Here is a 19212-nt window from a genome sequence, read left to right as displayed (position 1 = left end):
TAGTGACACCTTTTGTCTTGCTTTTTTTATGCTACCAGAATGGAAGCTTTCCTATCTGCCTTGCTATCTGAGCCAAACTTATCATCGAGTTTGTCTTTACTCAACAAATGACCCTTCACATCCTCGAACAAGAGTTTGTCTCTGTCATAAATTAGGGTTTCCCTAAAAGACTTGTATGAAAAGGGTAAAGAGCACAATAATAGCATAGCCTGATCTTAATCGCCAATCTTAACTTCAACATTCTTTAAATCATTCAAAAGAGTAATAAATGGACTAATGTGATCTTTAAGAAGCTCATATTCGTTCATGCGAAACGCAATTAGACATTGTTTCAACACTAAACAGTTAGCCAGAGACTTAGTCGCATAAAGAGTTTCTAACCTATTCCACAAGGCGGATGAGGTTTTCTCCATCAATACCTCCTACAATATCTTATTCACAAGGCACAATTGGATTGCAGACATGGCCTTTTCATCAAGCTCTTCTCATTCTATTTAATATAGATTCTTAGGCTTTTTCCCGATAACGACCTTTTTCAGGTTGGTCTGAACTAAAATTGTCATCATCTGAACTTGCCATAGATTAAAATTTGTGACACCATCAAACTTCTCAATGTCAAACGTTGTTGTTTCCATCTTTGAACAGGCTGATCTACAAAAATTGAACTAGCTCTTGATACCACTTGTTGGGGATCGACCCGATTAAGCAACGAACAAGTAAAAAATAGCAGAAGAAATTGAGAAATTGAACATACAAATTTAACATGGAAAACCCCTCCAAAGAGGATAAAAAAAATAACGAGCAAAGATAATTTTACTATAATGACAAAAGAATAGTACAAAAGGTACAGATAAAAACTAAACCCTAAAATCCAAAAATAAAGAACCCTCAAAACGTAAACACAAAATTCTCCAAAAGTGTTACGAGTTCTAATATTTTAATGGGTGCATTTTTTTAAGGTTGTAAAAGAGCCTATTTATAGGTTAAACTCATAGGTCAAATAATAATAAAATAATCTAGGTTAATCAGAGTTTGACTGAAGCAAATAAACAGAGATTGATTGGGAGATTATTTTTCAAATTTGACTGAAATACGTGGCATACTCAACAATATGGCATAAAAAACAAGATTAGATTAGACTAGTATGTTGCATATTTCATAACTTCAATTATAAGTGGAACGGAGATGATTCATACTTCGAAGAATACATGAATGAAGTAGATATTGATAATCTTAATTAAGCAAATTCAAATTAAGATGATGACGAACACAGTCAATGAGCAACAGATGATAAAAATGAGCATATATTAAATATTAAAGAGGGAAACCCAACAAATATGCACTAAAGCAATTAGATAAAATTGCACATGATGCTTATTTTTTTTGTTATTTTTATTGGTAATCATATTATCAACTACGCTTTTAGGCGAACATAATACATACGATAATTTAATTTTAATTTTTGTTACTTATTTAGAAATTATTTTTTATCATATTAATATTTTTTAAGAAGTATAACTTAAGTAATTACAATTTGTACTGCTAAACATAACATAAGGAGTTACGATGCAATTACACTTTGTCAGCCAAACATGTTTAGGAAATTATAATTCTTTGTAATTACAAGGAAGTATAATTACTACTCTGTGTTGTCCAAATAGATTCCATATGTTATTTTGAGCTCTTTCAATTAGATGAATACACATATCAAGGTAGTCAATGCCGCAGCAGTGGACACACTGTTTTTCTACTAATTTGTTTCGGTATACCGTTTTAGATTTTCCGATGTTTTAGAAAAATATTTAATATATAAAATGTTTAAATATATCAAATGAATTAGATTTAATAAGTTTAAATATAAAAATATTAATTAATTATATAAAATACTCATCAATAAATTTTACAAGTAAAATTTTATCATTTAATAAATCTAAAGTAAACAAGAAAAAATCATCCCACGCATTAAACCAAAAAAGAAAAATATCCTCAACAATATTTAAAAAATTTACAATAAAATAATCTTATACTAAATATATAAAATGAAAGTTGAATAAAGACATATGTATAAAGTTGTGCTTGTAAAGCTTTTAAAATTTATCCTTTTTTTTAATTGTTTATTTTATAAATTATTTATCTTTTTAAATCTTAAAGTTACTCTTTTATTTCATTTGATTGATAAATTTTTTTAAACGGATAAAAATAATAAATTTATTTATATGGAAATTAAAAGGAAAGGAAGCTTTCGGCGTGAGAACTTAAAAAAGCTCAATGAGACGGTTTGTTTTCCTTTGCCTGCTTTTCTTTTCCTTTTTCCGACCCACCAAGCAAAGAAAAGAACTACTTGGATACTAAATTTGTTCAACGGTTTAAAGTAAAAGAGCAAGGCAGATGGGGGTACCACAGAGCGACACGCTTAAGTTTGGTGGATGTGTTACATCAAAGAATCAGCCTACTACACTCCAACCAAACCAACCACTGCTACTCTTTTGTCCTCATCCCAGGGAGCCATTACACTTTGATTTTGCTCACTTTTTATTAACTAATAGTGTAAATTTATTAAAATAGTCACTTTAATTTGTCAAATGTTACATTTTAGTCACTTATATTATCTTTAGTATCTCACCACTACTACTCGAAATTCTTTTTTCCTTTTAAGTTTTTTCAAATCAATTTCATCCCTTACCATTAATAATGAAATAAAATGCAAATCACCATTAAAACAAGAAACTCTATTTTAAAATTTTTATTTATTTATAAAGAACACTAGTGTTTTTCTAAATTATACTTAAATAGCTTAACAACTCCCAACATTATTAAGAGTGAGTAAAATTCGTGTTGATTTAAAAAATTTGATAAAAAATTTAAATTTTGAATTAAATAGTTCGAGTTAATTAAGTTATTCGGATCAACTCAAATAAAAAAAATCAAAATTTTCGGTTTGACTCGAATATGAATTACACAATTTGAGTTATCCAAAAATCTGAATAAGAAAAGGTAAAAACTACGTCTTTTTGATAAATATTTATCTTTTCTAAAATTAAAAGTCAAAACCATTAAATTAAAAGGCAAAACTACGTCATTTTGATAAATGTTTACCCATCAACCTTACGTAGTTAAATAATCTTATACTTCGTCTACTAGAGAAATAATTAGTTCATATAAACGCAATATTGAGTATAAATAATATGATTCGTTAACTCGAATTGACTCGATTCAGTTCAAAAAAAATTTAAAATAAGTTCGACTACTAAAATAAAATTCATCAACTCAACTAACTCGAAATTTTTTTGACTCGATAAATAAGCCTATAATGGCTAAAATCCTTATTTAGTTGCACGTGTTTTGTGTTTAAAATAGTTATTTGTTTTTTTTTTGCAAAATCGGTGCCTAAAGTTACTTCTTTATTCAAAGCTGCCTCTTTTTTTTTTTCAAACATCTCTATTGGATAAAATCAACTTTTTTTTTTGCTTTGAACAAGGCTGTGTAAAATGATGTTTAGCAACATTTGATTTTTACATATTATCAAATATATTATATTATTTTGTTTATTTGATTTGAATGTAACATTCTATTAGTTGATTGATGGAAAATAAAAGTATATTTTATTAAATTATTTTTATAGAATTTACTTTTATTTATTTATTTTACTGTAAATAATTAAGGGTAAGCGCTTGATCAAATAGAATAAATAAATTTTGAGTTAATCGAGTTGACGATTTCTATTTTATCATCCTAACTCGATTTGAAATTTTCTCAAATCGAGTGGGGTGAGATGGAATTCAAATCGAATCAAATTGATTATATTTGTACGAGTTGAATTAAAAAAATAACTTTGAGTCCTTCTAGCCACTGTCACCCACCATAATTAAATTTGTTATTAACTTTCATCCCCTCATAATTTATTTATTAATCTTTTATATATGAGTTAGCTTCTTTGCTTGTTAGTTGCTTCAATTATCTTATGATTATTGTCACCATGTATTTTAAAATTTAAAAAATATATTAAATATAAAAAGGTGATTTTTTTAATAAAATTATTTTAAAGATAAAATGTGAAATTGATACCCAACAGAAAATTTTAACACGAATATTTTATGGCATCATCAATAATTTAATTTTAACATAAATTGATAAAGATTCATCATTATTAAATAATACAATAATATAAGTAGTATAAAATGTGAAATTTAATTCAATAATACAAATAATATATATAAATTCGAAGAAAAAAAAGTTTTGGAGGTTTAGGGGAAGTAAAAGTTTTGAATGGGAAATATAAGTTGTGGGGGAGAATAAAAGAAAAAAAGTTTTGGGGGTACGAGGGAAGTAAATTTTTTGAGGGAAAGTAAAAGGGTTTGGTATTTGATTTATTTGAATTATTTGAGTTATTCGAATTTAAAAATTTAACTCGATTCAAACTTGAAATTAAAAAAAAATCGAGTTGCTTTAATTAACTCGATTAATTCAATTCAAATAATTCAAAATTTAAACTTTTTTCGATTTTTCGAGTCGAATCGAATTTTACCCATCCTTATAAATAATGGATTTATGTAATAAATTAGCTACCTATCTCTTTTTCAAAATAAATAAACTGAAATTGCAGAACAAAAATAAATAGCTAGGGCTTCTCCTTGATTAAAGTGTCATGAGAAGAAAAATATATTTTATGGAAACATGCTATTGATAATATGCTTTTGTCTTTTATTCTAATTAATTTTGGACATGGAAGCTGCAAATTTCAGTACTTTATTTATTATTTCTGTATAGGTGCATCGCATGTCTAAAGTGTTAGAATACAAGCTGAAATATGGTTTGGTTTGATTTGATGCAGTTAGGTGATGTCAAGGCTGTTAGTGATTTAGATTAAATGATTTGTGCAATTGAAGGTTCTTCAGAACAGATTGGTGTAGTTTGATTCGATGTTGTTACGTGATGTTCAGAGAGTTAGCAATCTAGTTTAAATGGTCAAGTCGTTGACTTGAGCTAGGTTCTCCTCATTCGTAAAGTTGTTGAAGAATTAAATTGTAGGAGCTGATCTCGGGTTGTCCGTTTAGCAAGAGTTAGCTATGAGATTGTTCCTATAGTTAATACTATACCACTATGGAAGAATCGAATGTTTGAGACTATTCCTTAATCTCTATAATCGATTACCGTTTAACTCGAGGTTTTATGATATTCCTCGATCCTTATAACTTATTACCATCAAGTGGAGGAATCCATAATTTGTCAACTAATAATAATATATATTTGAAATATTATTTGAAAAATATACCAAATAACTAGAGGATTTAATTTATTAGTTATTATTATTTCATTTTGATTTAAATAAAAGAATCGGAGTCATTAAAATGAAAGAAAAGTTGTAAAAATCTCACATTATCGTAAGATTGTCTAAGGAAAAAGGTGGTATTGAGGTTACCTCTTATATTTTGAAATCTTGACATTATTGGGAATAAAAGATTATTGACTCACGATAATCTTTGAAATCCAAATAAAGAAATATTATTTCATAATGTTACATTACCTCAGACTATTTGAACTAAGGCCCCCTTTATGTATATTTTTATGGATCAAATCTTCACTATTGATATACAGAAATTTGAAATTGATAGTTGCATAAAACTATACAACTTTGTATTTTTTAAATTAATTTTTTTTGTTTGATAATTTTTCTTCCTTAGCTTTGCTTGAGTGAAAATAAAAAAAATTAAAGAATAAAAAAATAGAAAGATATATAAAATTTTACGTGTGAATAATTAAATAACTAATTTGATGTCAACAAGATTTTAATTAAAATGTTAAAGATCAAAATTTGAGATTTGAAGTACTCAAATTCGAGTTCTATCTTATATAAATTATACATGAAAAAGTTAATTTAAGTTGGGTTAACTTAACTTAATGCCCTTTGATACTTCTTGTTTTGCATGCTTCCTTCTTGTCCAAAAAGAAGGCTCTTATAATTTTATTATCACGGGGCAATGATTTATTTGACTCTTTTAACTTTTAAAAAAAATCATTTTAATTCATCGTTTATTTTTCGTCTCTTTTAACCCTTAAATTTGCGTTGTTTATCAAATCACTTCAAAAATAGATAGAAAAGCTAACCATGACTTTACTAATATGACATACATGTATATGATACATCAACATTTAATTAATTCTTTTTAAAATTTATAAAATTAAAAAAATTTAAAGTTATTATAAAAAGTATAAAAATATATATTTTTAATTTTAAAAAATAATTAGTTGCTAATGGGTATACATGTCGATTGCCACGTCATCAAAATAAATAAACATTAACTTTTTCATTCATTTTGGAGGGATTTGACAAATAATGTAAGTTTAAGGGCTAAAAGAGGTGGAAATTAAATGGAGGGCTAATATGATTTTTTTTAAAAGTTGGAAGGTCAAATAAATTATTATGCCTATTAAGAAAGAATTTTGATTTATTATTAATTGTGTTTGAATAAATTTTTTTAAAAATAAACTACTATAAACGCTAAAAATATATAAACAACAAGAAAAATTAGAAGAAAAATATATACTAAGAAAAGACTGAAGATGAATCAAAACATAATAATAATAATAATAATAATAATAAAATCAAGGTAAACCGGTAAAAAAATTGGTATAATGATAAATTTAGTCCTCAGCTTTTACGTATTATATCAATTTAATCATAATTTTAAAAAATTAACTCTCAAAATTTACAAATATTCTCAAATTGATCTTCATTAAATTTAAATTTCATACGAATATTAAATAAAATAAAAATCTGTCACCCCTCGGGGTAAAAATGATGCTAAAGCAAATGCCCAGGTTGATTGGAAGGTAGGCGTCTCAACTCTCATACTTTTATGGTGTACGCCATGTTTAGACGAGATGGTGTGAAGCCTTTGTTAGCTGGTTGCTTGTTTACATTCTTCAAATATCATGTGATGTCAGTGTCTTTCCTTCTTCACGTATTTTTTCTGCCATATTCTCCTTGCATGGGATGATTTCTCTTTAAACTAGTGTTCCAAAAATTTCAGAAATTGCAGGCAAACTAAGTTAAAGAGATGTATCAGATCTTACTCTTTTGCAACTATCTAAAGGAGAAAGGTGACATGGCCATTGTTAGATTATAGTTTTGAGAAAGCTATAAACATGGTGATTGGATTTTTTTTTAATTATTATACCTATTTATTTAACTGCAACGTTAGATTCCAAAATGACCGAACTATGTAACGTGGGTGCCTGAATTACAAATTTTTATTTTTAGTGTCTAAAATGTATTTTGTTATAATTGGAGGACTATATGTGATAGTTTACCCTAAAACTTAAAAGTGTAATCACAAGGAAGGAATGGATACTTAACCCCCCTTTTTTTACTTTCTAATTTTGTTTGGGATGGATTCCAAAGAAAGACAAAATGTCAAAATCGTAAATAGGGTTGAAAACGAGGACTAGTTTCGTAAAACCAAACGTGAAAGAGCATCCCCCCAGTACCTGTACAATATTTAAATCTAACTGTGAGGAAGTCATTTCAGATCCGTGGGACTTTGCTTCCTTTCTCTCTCTCTCTAACGCTCTCCACAATCTCATTTCCATGGCGTTTTGATGATTTGAGCCCACAAAACAAATTTTTTTATTAAAAAAAATACCTGAAACCGAAGGACAAAATCATTCACCCAACACCAGTTTACATGAAATCATCCTTCCCCAGAAGAAGAACAAGAAAAAGAAAGAAGAAGAAACTTTCACTCCCTTCTCAGATCTAACGAATATCACATCACTTCACTCCACAACTTTTCCGGTAATTTTTCCACTCCTTGGTTTTTCTTTCCTCGAGAAATTTACCCTGTATTTTATGCTTGCTTTTAGTTTGAGATTTGATTTTTTTTTTGGTTTTGTAATTTGTTTTTGTTACAGTTTGATGACTGATCTATGAAGATCTTGTCTGATTCGAGGTTATAAAGTTGTGAATTTTTGTTATTGCCCATGAACCTTTGAATCTAAGGGGTTTCCTGATCCAGTAAGTAAATCACTTCGATTTTAGTACCATCTTATCGCATCTGCGATGGCGGAGAAATTTACGATGTTGTTCTGGGCATGATTTGGCCTCAAAGTTGTTTCCTTTATTAAATTTGAGTGATCTGTAACAAGGATTTAGGGGATTTTTGAAGGATTTGGTTTGTTTTCTTTGTTGGGTTGTAATAGGACCGAACTGTGTTGTTGAATCTCTGGTTTTTATCATCAAATTTAAGGAAAAAGTATGGAGACTCTTGTTGTGGTAGCGCAGCATAGGAGTCAGTACTGTAGCAGGGTGAAGCCACATGGGCCTGCCAGATTTGGGTCATCACAACCATCTAGGAATTTCAGAGGGGTTAATTGTAGGACTTTTCAATCTGGAGCAGGATTACTCCCGACCCCGTTTAAGTATAGCGCTACTCCTTTAACCAAACGGCCATCTTCCCCTCCCTCTTCATCATCTTCCCCAAAAACGCCATCTCCTTTTGCTGATGGAACACATTCCAAAGCTACAAGGAAAAGCTCTCCTATTCCTATCAATTGCAGTAGAGCCCCTAGAAATGATAAGCCCTTTAATGTGGAAATCCCTGGGGAAGGTTTTCTGTACTCTGAGCTTTGGGCTGGACCTGCTTATTCCAATTCACCACCTCCTAGTTCTTTGCCAATACCGAAATTCTCGCTTCGGGTGAAGAGGACAGTGTCTCTTGATTTGCCTGCTGCTTACCCCATTGTTGATGTTCACCAAACTGCTAAGTCTGCACCTGCATCTCCTACCAGGGAGCTTGACCCTTCTGTAGCTGAAGTTTTTTGTAGTGCTGCCTCTGCGACCAAGGCTTTGCGTCGCATTCTCAATCTTGACAATACTGATGACTGAAAAGAGTGTAGGAGTTTTTCAGCTCCTGTAAATAAGTTTACTGTGCAAATTTCCGAAGTTAGTTTTAGATTGTATATAGGTTGAATAAGATGGTTGGTAGCATGAGTCAGTATGAATTAATGGCAATGGTAGGTCGACAATCTCCAGATTTTGCTTTATGATGGTTTATGAGAGTTTGGTGTTGGTTACGAGAAAATGACAAGATGCACAAGGTACATGATATACAGGTTTTATAAGCTTGGATGGAAGATGACTCAAGCTATTCAGGAAGCTAAAGGGGAGCTTACATTAGAATCAAACATTGTGTCCTCTCTTTCGATGACATGAAATCGCACTGATGACTGCCTTCTTAACTCATGGACTTGAAGGCAACTATGTACTTGTTATATGAAACTTTACTATATCAAGTCCTCAGCGGTTGGTGTCTGTTCAGTTGTTGTCTTTAAGCTAATGTCTTCCTTAAGCGTCTGATACAATGTATATAACTGTAGTTTGTAGATTCACCTCTAAATTGCTTACCCAAATTCCTTAGGTTTCTTTTCTTATTCTTTTTCCCATTATCCTTCTTTCCTTGGTCTAGACTTAGTGTCCTTTGTTTCTAATTGTCTAACATGGATTAGCCCCTTTGTTTCTTTTTACAACCTAGTCTAAATTAGCCTACCTAGATGTTCTTTCTTTGTCTTGCAACTCTTTTCCTCTCTCCAGCATTGCCTTCAATTGGCTGCTTAACAATCAAATATCCTCAATATACTCGTTTCTTTTACTTGGGATTTCTCTTCCTCGCCATCTTTTTCTGTTTTTTTATAAAGGAAAAGGTAGGAAGGGAAAAAAGTGAAGTGGTTATCTGTCACCTCTGAAGCTTGTTAGGTTAATCAGTTCCTTGTCCAGTTGAAAGTGTTGTTTGTGTCTTGTTCATCCTAGTGGGTAATGCCACTCTGTAACGTTTCATAGAGCCATCTATCATGGAGATTGTCGACTGTGCCAAGCTACTTACAAGGTATTTTCTTTTCCATGATATTGATTTTAGATAATCATGTTTGTTTTAGAAATCTTTGATAAAACTATTACTAATGATCTGCTCTAATATAATCTTCTTCAACAGGTAGCCACTGGGATAAGTATTTCAGAAGGCTTTTTGTTAAAAGTAGAGATGTGCTCGTGTTAGATGTCTTTAATGCAAGCCTTTAGGAAACCATCTGTATCCGGGGACTGTCTCGGAAATGTTTGTTTTCAGTGTCTGTTGTTTGTTGAGTAGTTTGAGCAGAGTCTTATGTTTTGGTTAAAGTGCCATGTTAATGTTCAAACTTCAAAGTGCAGTATGTTCTTTTGGTACTGGTGTTTCTCACTTTTTATTTATTTATGCATTATGGCTTTAAGTGTGTTGAAATATGAATTTAATGGAAATATTATATTATCGTATTTTAGTCGTAACGTTACTTGGTCTTTATCACTGTTAGCCTTCAACTGTGATTTGCTGATCGTGCATGTGTGAACCAGCTAGTTATCCCTGGAATAAAAGGGAGCTGCTCTGGTCTTCGGTCCCGGTCCCGGTCCCTACCATGTCTTTGTTTTGTTTCATTATTTGATGGGCCAATCACATAAATGAGATCAATAAATGCGGGTTGAATGAGTTTTTGGACCATAGTTTCCATACAAAGCGACAAGGCATATGGGTAGAAGTGAATCGAATTGGCCCATTTAATCAAGCACCACTGTTCACCATATTTTATCTTATATTAAATTCAAACAACAGTATCCAAACCTAATGCCTAATCTCGTAGCCACCTGACATGGGAGCTGCTTTCTTTCATAGAGATTAAATGGATTAACGAAAGAGTGGAGTAGGGGTTTGATCTAAACTCACAAACATCAAAGGGGCTTGGTCCATGATGTCAAAACCTTATACCACCTTGGTTCCTGATCCCTTAATCTCAATGGCCTTTGGTTGGGGTTTTTTCTTTTACTTGTTTCCACCCATTTTGTTATTGAAAAAAAGATTCAATGCATTTTCGGACATACTCAAGTATCACCTGCATATTTTGGTTTCAATTAAAGGCAAGTTGGTAGCTGTTTTCAGGGATGGATGATCCACTTCCTTTCCTTCCTAATCTTTGCTTATGCTGTGGTTACTATCTAAACCATACTTGATCAATACAACAAATCGTAGGATTTTACCGTATTTGTCAATGCTTTGTATGAGGGACACCATCATTATTCTTCTTTATCATCATGATTGGTATAGTTCTTTTTCTTCGTGAAAAAAAATATGGGACAACCGTAGAGGGACCTGGCAATGATGTGGGTTGATAATTCACGTTGAAAAAGCTTCTTCTTTGTTGATAACTCTGCACAAAGTGTCCAAATTTCCCAACTACTGCTATTATTTAATTATTTTATTCCTGTAATCACCATAGCTTAATTTAATTATAAGTTGGAATCTCAATATGATGATTGAGGAAAAAAAGGCTATTGGCAGTCATATAAATAATTAACATTAACTCTACATCATCTCATCCTCTCTTTTCACTATCTGCAGTGGAGAGGGTTTTTAAAAACAAAAGCTAAATTAAACACTACAAAGAGATTTGGTTTATGGAATCATTATCAAACATGAAAATGATTTTATGATCTAAAGCAGTGATGAAATGAAAATTTTTTATTTCTCTTCTTCATCTAGTACCATTTCCTGATAGCGGCACTCTTGACTGCAAAAAGCCTTCTCACCTCTGCATTACAGCACAAACAATCAAATTCAGAACAAACAGGATACATGTTTGGATTTTTCATAAGCAGGTCAAAAGGACCGTACCTGTAAATGTAAATGTCGATTTTCTGTTCAAGATTCTTTTTGCATGTGTGACAAAAGCTGAGGAAATCACTCTCTGCTGCACACCTGGGCTCATCCAATACACTACTGCAGAAGCTCTTTACAACGCAGTTACCATATATATGGGTTGTTTTGGGATTAGGTCCGTGGGATTTCACGCATGTATAATCCTCAGACAACTCCATCTCTTTAACGGGAACACACCCATTGAAAGGAATCTGAACTCTGAGCTTGGTCCCAAATAAAACCTTGTTGTTACTTGTCTTGGGAGGAACCTTCTTGTCTTTAGTTGGCTTATCATTGAGAGTATCGACTATGGCAAGACCAACACCTTTTGGTTCCGATGTTTGGGTTGTGTGGTGGCGCTTGTTATTGAGTGAGATGAATGTTTTGGGGGATTTGGGTTGGTTTAAATCGAAACCAAAGAGGTTGCCAAAGGGAAACAATGGCTTGTTGTTGTCGAGGATTGTAGTAGGGCTCTTGAGTACAACAGGTTCAGTGTCGGGGAGACATTTTGTAGTGAAAACTTTGAATCTTGGAGAACCAAAGAAAGATGGGATTGGTGTGGTGTGATTGTGTGAGGGGGACGACGATTGAGAACTGTGATCAGCCATTAATGGTTGCTGCTTGCTGGTCACTGCCCTGGACCTATTCCTCAACATAACTTTGTCTGTCTTGTCAGAAATGTAACTTGAAAAACAACTGCAAAAAACCCAGAAAAACAAAGGGAAGAATGGTGAAACTCTATTGCAAATCCTTGCAATTTTCTTATATAAAAAAACCAAAACAAAACACATACTGTGGTGGGAAATTGAAATGGATCCCTAAATCTCCATAGGCTCCATGACAGAAGAGTAAATAAACAAATGAAGTCAGTTACCCTATTTCTGTTTGTCTTTTTGTGTCAGTTTGGTGGATCAACTGCTTCAACAAGGAAAGGAATCGATACCCATCATAACATACATCATCCACAGCACATGATCATTGATCCTACACTCCTGGGCGTTCCAGGTAAATGAAATCAAAATATTGATAAAAACAAAAGCTTCAGTTCACTCAGCCCTGCAAAATCGCCACGAATTTGCAAAAGACACGGAAAAAGGTGAAAGAAAAAAAGAAAAAAAAAAGCTTTAGCTCAAAAGGGTAGAGTTTTCAGTTTTGAAGTTGAGTGTAGCATTTAAGGAGAGAGAGAGGCCTATGCAACTATGCATGAGAATTAGTGGGGTTTTTTTGCAGTAAAAGCGTAAGTTTGATCCTTTTTATGTATTCATGAGGACATGCAAATACGAAATATTTTTACATTCGAATATAAAGTTTGAGAAAGCATAAAACAGACTCATTTCTTATACTAAAAAGATTAGATATTACCTACATTCCTTGGCACTATCCCATTCAGCCAACATATATATATTTTTTTTGATGTTTAAAGATGATTGCTACAGCGGTATGTAAGTAAGTAGCTTTATTCCTACAGAAAAAAAAAATAACTTTGATAAAGAAATGGAGCATCTATTTATCCAGTCTCATTAAAAAGGAAGAAAGAAAGTCCTAGTACGTCCCATTAGAGCATCGATTCATTATATGCTAAATATTTGCATAACTAAGATTCCTTGTTTAGCTAGGCAGTTGCCGTCATTCATCTCACCTATTTGAAAGAAACATTGTCCTTCACGTTTTCTTTCTTTCTTTTAATTGTTTAGATGATGAGAAAGTTACAAATGCGTGGTTGGTTTTAGCTACAAGAAAACTCGGGAAAAGTCTGTCTGGTTTTATGGTTCGTGTCACCGTGGACGACCTAATTAGCCTTATCTACTCCATGATTTTTCTTTGACAGGCGCAGCCACACACAGCCATGTCCCTTTCAAACTCAAACCCAAATTTATCTAAAAAATACACACAAAAAAAAAAAACTTTGGTGGCGTGGCATGGCAAGTTTCTATTTGTCGGCGGTGCCATTTGGCGATTATACTAAATACGCAATAGGATTGGGGGGGGGGTGTAACAAAGGACCAGTTTTTAAAAACCACCTTCTTCACTTTGAAGTTTCACTGCCAAGGGATCCCCACAAGGCAAGCTAGTGTTATAGGCCCTCTTTTTTGTTCTCTCTCCCCCAAATTCATTATTAGTTTGAGTTATTGACCGAGGCACTTGGGGGCAATCCCACCATCAAGCTTTCGAGTGTTCACTCATGTAACTAAGAATAAATGATGACAATGGTGCTGGCAGTAGCTACGGCCCTTTAGGTTTGTTGGATTGTTGTTTTTGTCTAGCCTAACCTATCCTAAGGACACTATGAATCTTTGGGTAAATATACATTTTAGTATCTAATTAAACTTGGCTTCAATATTCAATTTGGTAATTAAACTTATTTAGTCTAATTAGGTATTTGCGTCACGGGGATAGAACTTTAATCTGACAAACCGCGCGGCTTAGCTGATTCCTGCTTCAAATTCGCCTAAGTCAGCCTTTCTCTCAAAAGTGAGAATTCACAAAGGAAATTCTCTAAGGCAATGAAATAAAACAAAAGCAAACTCAAAAAAACAAAAGGAACTTGAATCGAATAGAAAAACCATAAGAAGGGAACGCCATACAAGATGTTTGAGCAAATGATGTTAACTATATTCAATAACTATGAATGGAATGCTTACAAATGAGATTTAAACTTTACAAGATGACAGTCCTAAAAGATTTAAAGTTTATACAATCTTATCCCTTAGAATTTACAATATTCATCGTGATAACTCTAGTTTTACTGTAGTATTTCACTGGGCCACCAATGCTTTAAGTGCCTAGCAACAATATGAGAGTCATAAGAGATTTAAACTCTGTACAATTAGATTTAAATTTTATACAATCTTATCCCTTAATATTTACTCTTGTTTTATTGTAGTATTTCACCTCTATACAATCAGATTTAAACTCTATACAATCTTATTCCTTAATATTTATACTACTCACTATGGTAACTTTAGTTTTATTGTAGTGTTCCACTGGGTCATCAATGCTTCAAGTAGATGAGCTTCTCCATATGTTTCATAAACCAGACCAATTCAAGTGAGTTAAATGAGTTCCATTTAATTAGTTAATCTCCATGGGATGGTTTGTGTGTTAGTGACACTTGAACTTAGCTTTTTTATTCAAATTGGTACCTAAACTTGACTTCATAATTCAAATTGATTCATATAAGTATTAATTTGGACCAAAAAACCAAGTTCAGATACTAAAACCAAATTAAACCTTAAAACCAAGTTCAAGTACGTAATTGAATTAAATCTTAAAACCAAGTTCAAGTACGTAATTGAAAGAGATGCCAAGAATTGAGGTTTTTAGCCTTAAGGCCCAGACCCAGACCCCAGAACTTGGGTTAACTCTCTCTCTCTCTTCCTTTACGGCCATAGGGTCCAGGCAATTCACACAAGATGCCTAACCAATGTTAAACACGTAAGCACAAAGCAGAAGTAGACCTTCAGCCCCCTATGGCTGTATCTAAAGTCTAAAACTAATTATTTACTCCCTCCGTACCTAACCTCTCCAAACAAACAAGGAGAAAAAACACCAAATCATTAATTGATTGCCTAAACTATTGCCTTGTTAGATATATTTGTCCTACTAATGAGTAAGATACTGTTCTAATTTCTGTTTGCAAGACAAGAGCCTGTGCCTGTCTTTCTTTCCATGTCAAGACCGAATAAGCCATGAAACAGATCATTAACTTTTAACACAGACAAGATTATGGCTTACAAAACCAAGGTACCATTAGAAAGAAACATTCATTTCTCATCTCCAATAAGGAAGATTTGCAATGCCTCGACAAAATAAGGAGTTAACTTTTCACAAAAAAACCAGCAGACTACTTTAAAAGAAGAAAAAAAAGTGGGGGACCTAAATTCTTAGCTGCGTGCAACCAAAAATTGTTCCTCGGCACTTTGTCATCGAAGCTGCCTGACGCCATGTAGGTCTATTGCCCCCAACTGTCAAGATATCAACGTCAGACATTGGTTTGATATCCCAATTAAAGCGATCAGGGCCAATCACCCCTCCGATCACGTATATTTCATCCCTTAGTCCAGTCATTGCGAACCCAATTCTCCTACGAAACTCGGAAGCAGAAATCACCACCTTGCTAACTTCTTTTTCCTGCTTGACGATAAGTCCATGGCTCATCACGTACAGAGCTCCCTGTACAACTGCCATTGGACCCTGGAGCCAACCATAGTCTTCAACGGTCCACCCAGAACCTATGTGGTCCAGGACTTGCACTGTTGACAACCCCTTGTGAAGGACATGCACCTTCCCTCCGATAACTAATCCTGAGCATGCTGAATTGTGTGTGCGGTGGAGATCAGGTATTGGAATCCAGACATCCTTCTCAGGATCATACATTTCTGCTTGAGAGATAGATTTTCTGCAGCTGGTGAAACCACCAGCAACAATTATCTTTCCCTTCGAAACACAGCATGCAAACATTGCACGAGGTAAGACCATGGATGCACGCTGAGCCCACCGACGCATTATAGGGTCATATGACCAAACTTCATCAGTTGCAAAACTCCCATCTTGATCACCAGTTAATGGGTCGACATCATCACTCCCACCACCAAGCACATACAGTTTTCCACCAGTTGAGACCACACCAAAGTAGGCAAGGTGCCTGACCTTTGAGGGAAGGACAGGAAGAGTAATCCAAAGGTCGCGGAGAGGATCATACATCTGCCATAAATTCTCAGGATCGTATGCACACACACAAAGAAGTTCCTCTGCTGAGCCAACCTCCTGTCGAGCTTTGAACAGCTCAGAGCCACGAATGGCAGCTCTCCATGAACGGGAAACAAGCTCCAACTTAGGATATAGGTAGAAGGGAACTCGTGCTAGGCATCTAAGGGCAACAGCATCTGGAAGACCTTCAATTAATCCAGACATGCTAACCAAGGTTTCATCGAATCCAACAATTCTTCACTGACAAATTTTTACTATATCAACCTCAGCAGTGGAATATGCAATCTGAAAGAGCAAATTTATAACTTGTGTGTAAGAACCACCAAATCAATAGTTTTGAACTTCAGAAGTAATGCATTAACCAATGTCCAGTTAGATCATAATTTAAATATAACCACTATATTTGTGTTCAGTAGCATTGGCAGCACAATTAGCATCAATGACATCATTGAAAATCATGCTGTTAGTCAATGTCACCAATACCAGAGAAAAAAGAAGTAGCAATCATACGTAAGATGAAGGTGAAACAAAACCATACATCAATTTAAAAATTTTCCTATAAACAAGAAAAAGTGCTCCATAAGACACTGAAAGGATATTGAAATCACTGTGAAAGAAATTCACCACCAAAGCATCGGTAACTCATTACATAATTTGGAGTAAAAATAGAGTTTCTTTTTTGTTTTCAAACAGCTGTTTGTTTGTTCAGGACTAACGTCATACTTTCACAATAAAATTTCTTGGTTTCTGTTACATTGAATTTCTCCTAGAAACAGAAGATATTTTCTTAACGAAAGGGACGGAAGATGGAAAGGTAGAAGAAGCCAGATTGCTTATAAAGGATGCAGACAAAATAAGTGGGGTAGAATGAAGGAAACAAAGTTTTGGAATATTTAAGCATTGACAATGAATACTCTAAGACATAAATTTTGATTAAACACATGCCTTGCTTCGAAACTTCTAAGAAAGTAGGATGCCCATGAATAGTACCTTCAAACATTCATTATTGGGACCCTTACAATTCTCACATTGTATAAATGTAAAATTCGCTGCCCAGCTACAATCTCAAGTCAATGAATTTCAGAGTTCCAGCTTGATCCAAAATTTTACTGTTAAAACTTTTTCCACCCCTATCATTGCTGGTAACCCTAAAGTTTTTATCCTTCAAGCCAATAGCCTGATGAGAAAACTCTAAAGGAATCTCCAAGAAATAAAAGCAAGAACAAAACTGAATTCCTAACACTACAATGCATCTGTTAATATGCATCCACACAAAAATGCATATAAGTTACAGCGCTGGAGAGCCTGATACTGTAATGACTGAAAAAAAAAACCTTTCTCTACTGCTTGCAGAGACTTACCTAAAAAGGACAATGTATTGAACTCCACAAAAGATAAGTCAATAACTTATCATGTATTTCATGAAATTTGGCTCAAACATAAACCCAACATAAAAATCTGAAATGATATTGCAATTAACCTCTTACAGAAGCTATAATTGACATACTTGCATATTATCTTTACAGTGTTCAAGTATCAAATTGACATGAAGCACAGGCAACTTCAAAGAAGATAGAGGCAACCATTTCCTAACATTGAAATATCATCCACACCAAAACCCTGACTTGATAGTATAAATGGGCACACATTTCCAAAAACAACAAGCATAAGAATCAAACACATTTACAAACAAAACGTGGCACCAGATTACATTTTCATTGCCCTGAATCGATAGAATTACATCATCACAGACAAAAGATACTTGAAATTCACTTCAACTTAATCCCAAACCCAGAAAAAAAATTAAAAGTAAAGAAACAAAGAAAGGCATAAAATTTCAGGCATATGAACCGAAAGAAACTTGTATAACCAACGCTGCTTCACTTTCAGATAAAACCCACCACTAATTCAGCACAAAGAACAAAAGGGTATTCAACAGTACAAAAATTAAATCAAAATTCTAGGGAATTGCCAAAATTATCGGTTAAAATGTGGACAAGTAAAGAACAAGAAGAAAAAAAGAGAGCTTTAAATGAACATAAAGAGGATGCCATACCTTAAGCCAAGACCCTGCGAAGAGGAATAAGATTTGAGCGCAATTTTTGAAAGGGAGAGAGAAAGAGAGATTTAAGAGAGGAAACGAAACAGCAGCGTGTAATTTGCCTGAGAAGAGAAGATATGCGACGGACACAGCTAAGGAAAAACGCTGAGTTTTACAAAATCATAAAACTTCTGAGTTCTTTTTTTTAACTAATTTCTTTATAATAATAATAATAATTATTATTATTATTATTATTTTATATTTTGTGTTTTGATAATGTAATTGACTTTCTAGCTTTGTTAATTTAAATGCTCAAATTTTGGTTTTATTTTTCTACACAAAAATAATTTGTATTATTATTATTAAGTTGGTGTCGAGTTAACTCGTGACATCAACTTAGTCACAGACTTAGATAATAATATACGAATCGTTAATCTTTTATTTTTAAAAAGACAAAAGTACTCTCATGATAATATAATTTATTTAAATTTATATTAATAATTACCTAGGCTGAGTTGGTGTTAAGTTGACTCGTGGCATCAACTCAATCCCACACTTAAATAATAGTATAGATAATAATTTATCCTATTATATAAAATAGGGAGAGGTTCACTTATATTGTTGTAAAACTCAAGTAGTTTTACACACTTTTATAACTATTTATAGAAGGACTAGTATTTGGTATAGTGTATTTTTTATTTTATTTTACAAATAGCTTTAAAAAATTGGTATGCATCTTTATTT

At 33.0% G+C, this 19212-nt stretch overlaps 3 protein-coding genes across 6 annotated transcripts; 1 reads left to right on the top strand and 2 right to left on the bottom strand.

Moving 5' to 3' along the window:
- The first annotated feature begins 7512 nt into the window (after positions 1–7512).
- LOC107914765 (uncharacterized) lies at positions 7513–10303 on the top strand. Its single transcript, XM_016843789.2, has 3 exons — positions 7513–7795; positions 7912–9881; positions 9987–10303. Exon 2 carries the CDS (start codon positions 8255–8257, stop codon positions 8882–8884), a length of 630 nt encoding a protein of 209 aa, XP_016699278.1. The 5' UTR covers positions 7513–7795; positions 7912–8254; the 3' UTR covers positions 8885–9881; positions 9987–10303.
- A 1032-nt stretch (positions 10304–11335) lies between these two features.
- On the bottom strand, positions 11336–13266 carry LOC107914746 (protein MARD1). Of its 4 annotated transcripts, none has more exons than XM_041099811.1 (4): positions 13084–13266; positions 12592–12709; positions 11694–12413; positions 11336–11610 (listed from the first exon to the last, which is right to left on the bottom strand). In XM_041099811.1, exons 3-4 carry the CDS (start codon positions 12371–12373, stop codon positions 11541–11543), a joined length of 750 nt encoding a protein of 249 aa, XP_040955745.1. In that variant the 5' UTR covers positions 12374–12413; positions 12592–12709; positions 13084–13266; the 3' UTR covers positions 11336–11540. The 4 variants fall into 4 exon arrangements, with proteins under 4 accessions (XP_040955745.1, XP_016699270.1, XP_040955746.1 ...); XM_016843781.2 differs by having other exon boundaries at positions 12511–12709; positions 13080–13261; XM_041099812.1 differs by having other exon boundaries at positions 12511–12709; positions 13084–13256.
- Positions 13267–15402: 2136 nt separating this feature from the next.
- On the bottom strand, positions 15403–18656 carry LOC107914774 (F-box/kelch-repeat protein SKIP30). Its single transcript, XM_016843800.2, has 2 exons — positions 18484–18656; positions 15403–16712 (listed from the first exon to the last, which is right to left on the bottom strand). Exon 2 carries the CDS (start codon positions 16629–16631, stop codon positions 15594–15596), a length of 1038 nt encoding a protein of 345 aa, XP_016699289.2. The 5' UTR covers positions 16632–16712; positions 18484–18656; the 3' UTR covers positions 15403–15593.
- Positions 18657–19212: the final 556 nt, after the last annotated feature.

This window comes from Gossypium hirsutum, chromosome D08 (genome assembly GCF_007990345.1).
Source record: "Gossypium hirsutum isolate 1008001.06 chromosome D08, Gossypium_hirsutum_v2.1, whole genome shotgun sequence".
Classification (NCBI taxonomy): domain Eukaryota; kingdom Viridiplantae; phylum Streptophyta; class Magnoliopsida; order Malvales; family Malvaceae; genus Gossypium; species Gossypium hirsutum.
Note: the sequence above shows the minus strand (reverse complement) of the source record. Positions and strands in the feature narration are given on the sequence as shown.

What these genes read in the sequence shown, in the direction of transcription:
- LOC107914746 (XM_041099811.1), bottom strand. Translation starts at nt 12,373, where the DNA reads ATGTTGAGGAATAGGTCCAGGGCAGTGACCAGCAAGCAGCAACCATTA. An exon ending in ATCGACATTTACATTTACAG is followed by an intron (nt 11,611 to 11,693) that starts GTACGGTCCTTT and finishes GCTGTAATGCAG; the next exon opens with AGGTGAGAAGGCTTTTTGCA.
- LOC107914765 (XM_016843789.2), top strand. Translation starts at nt 8,255, where the DNA reads ATGGAGACTCTTGTTGTGGTAGCGCAGCATAGGAGTCAGTACTGTAGC.
- LOC107914774 (XM_016843800.2), bottom strand. Translation starts at nt 16,631, where the DNA reads ATGTCTGGATTAATTGAAGGTCTTCCAGATGCTGTTGCCCTTAGATGC.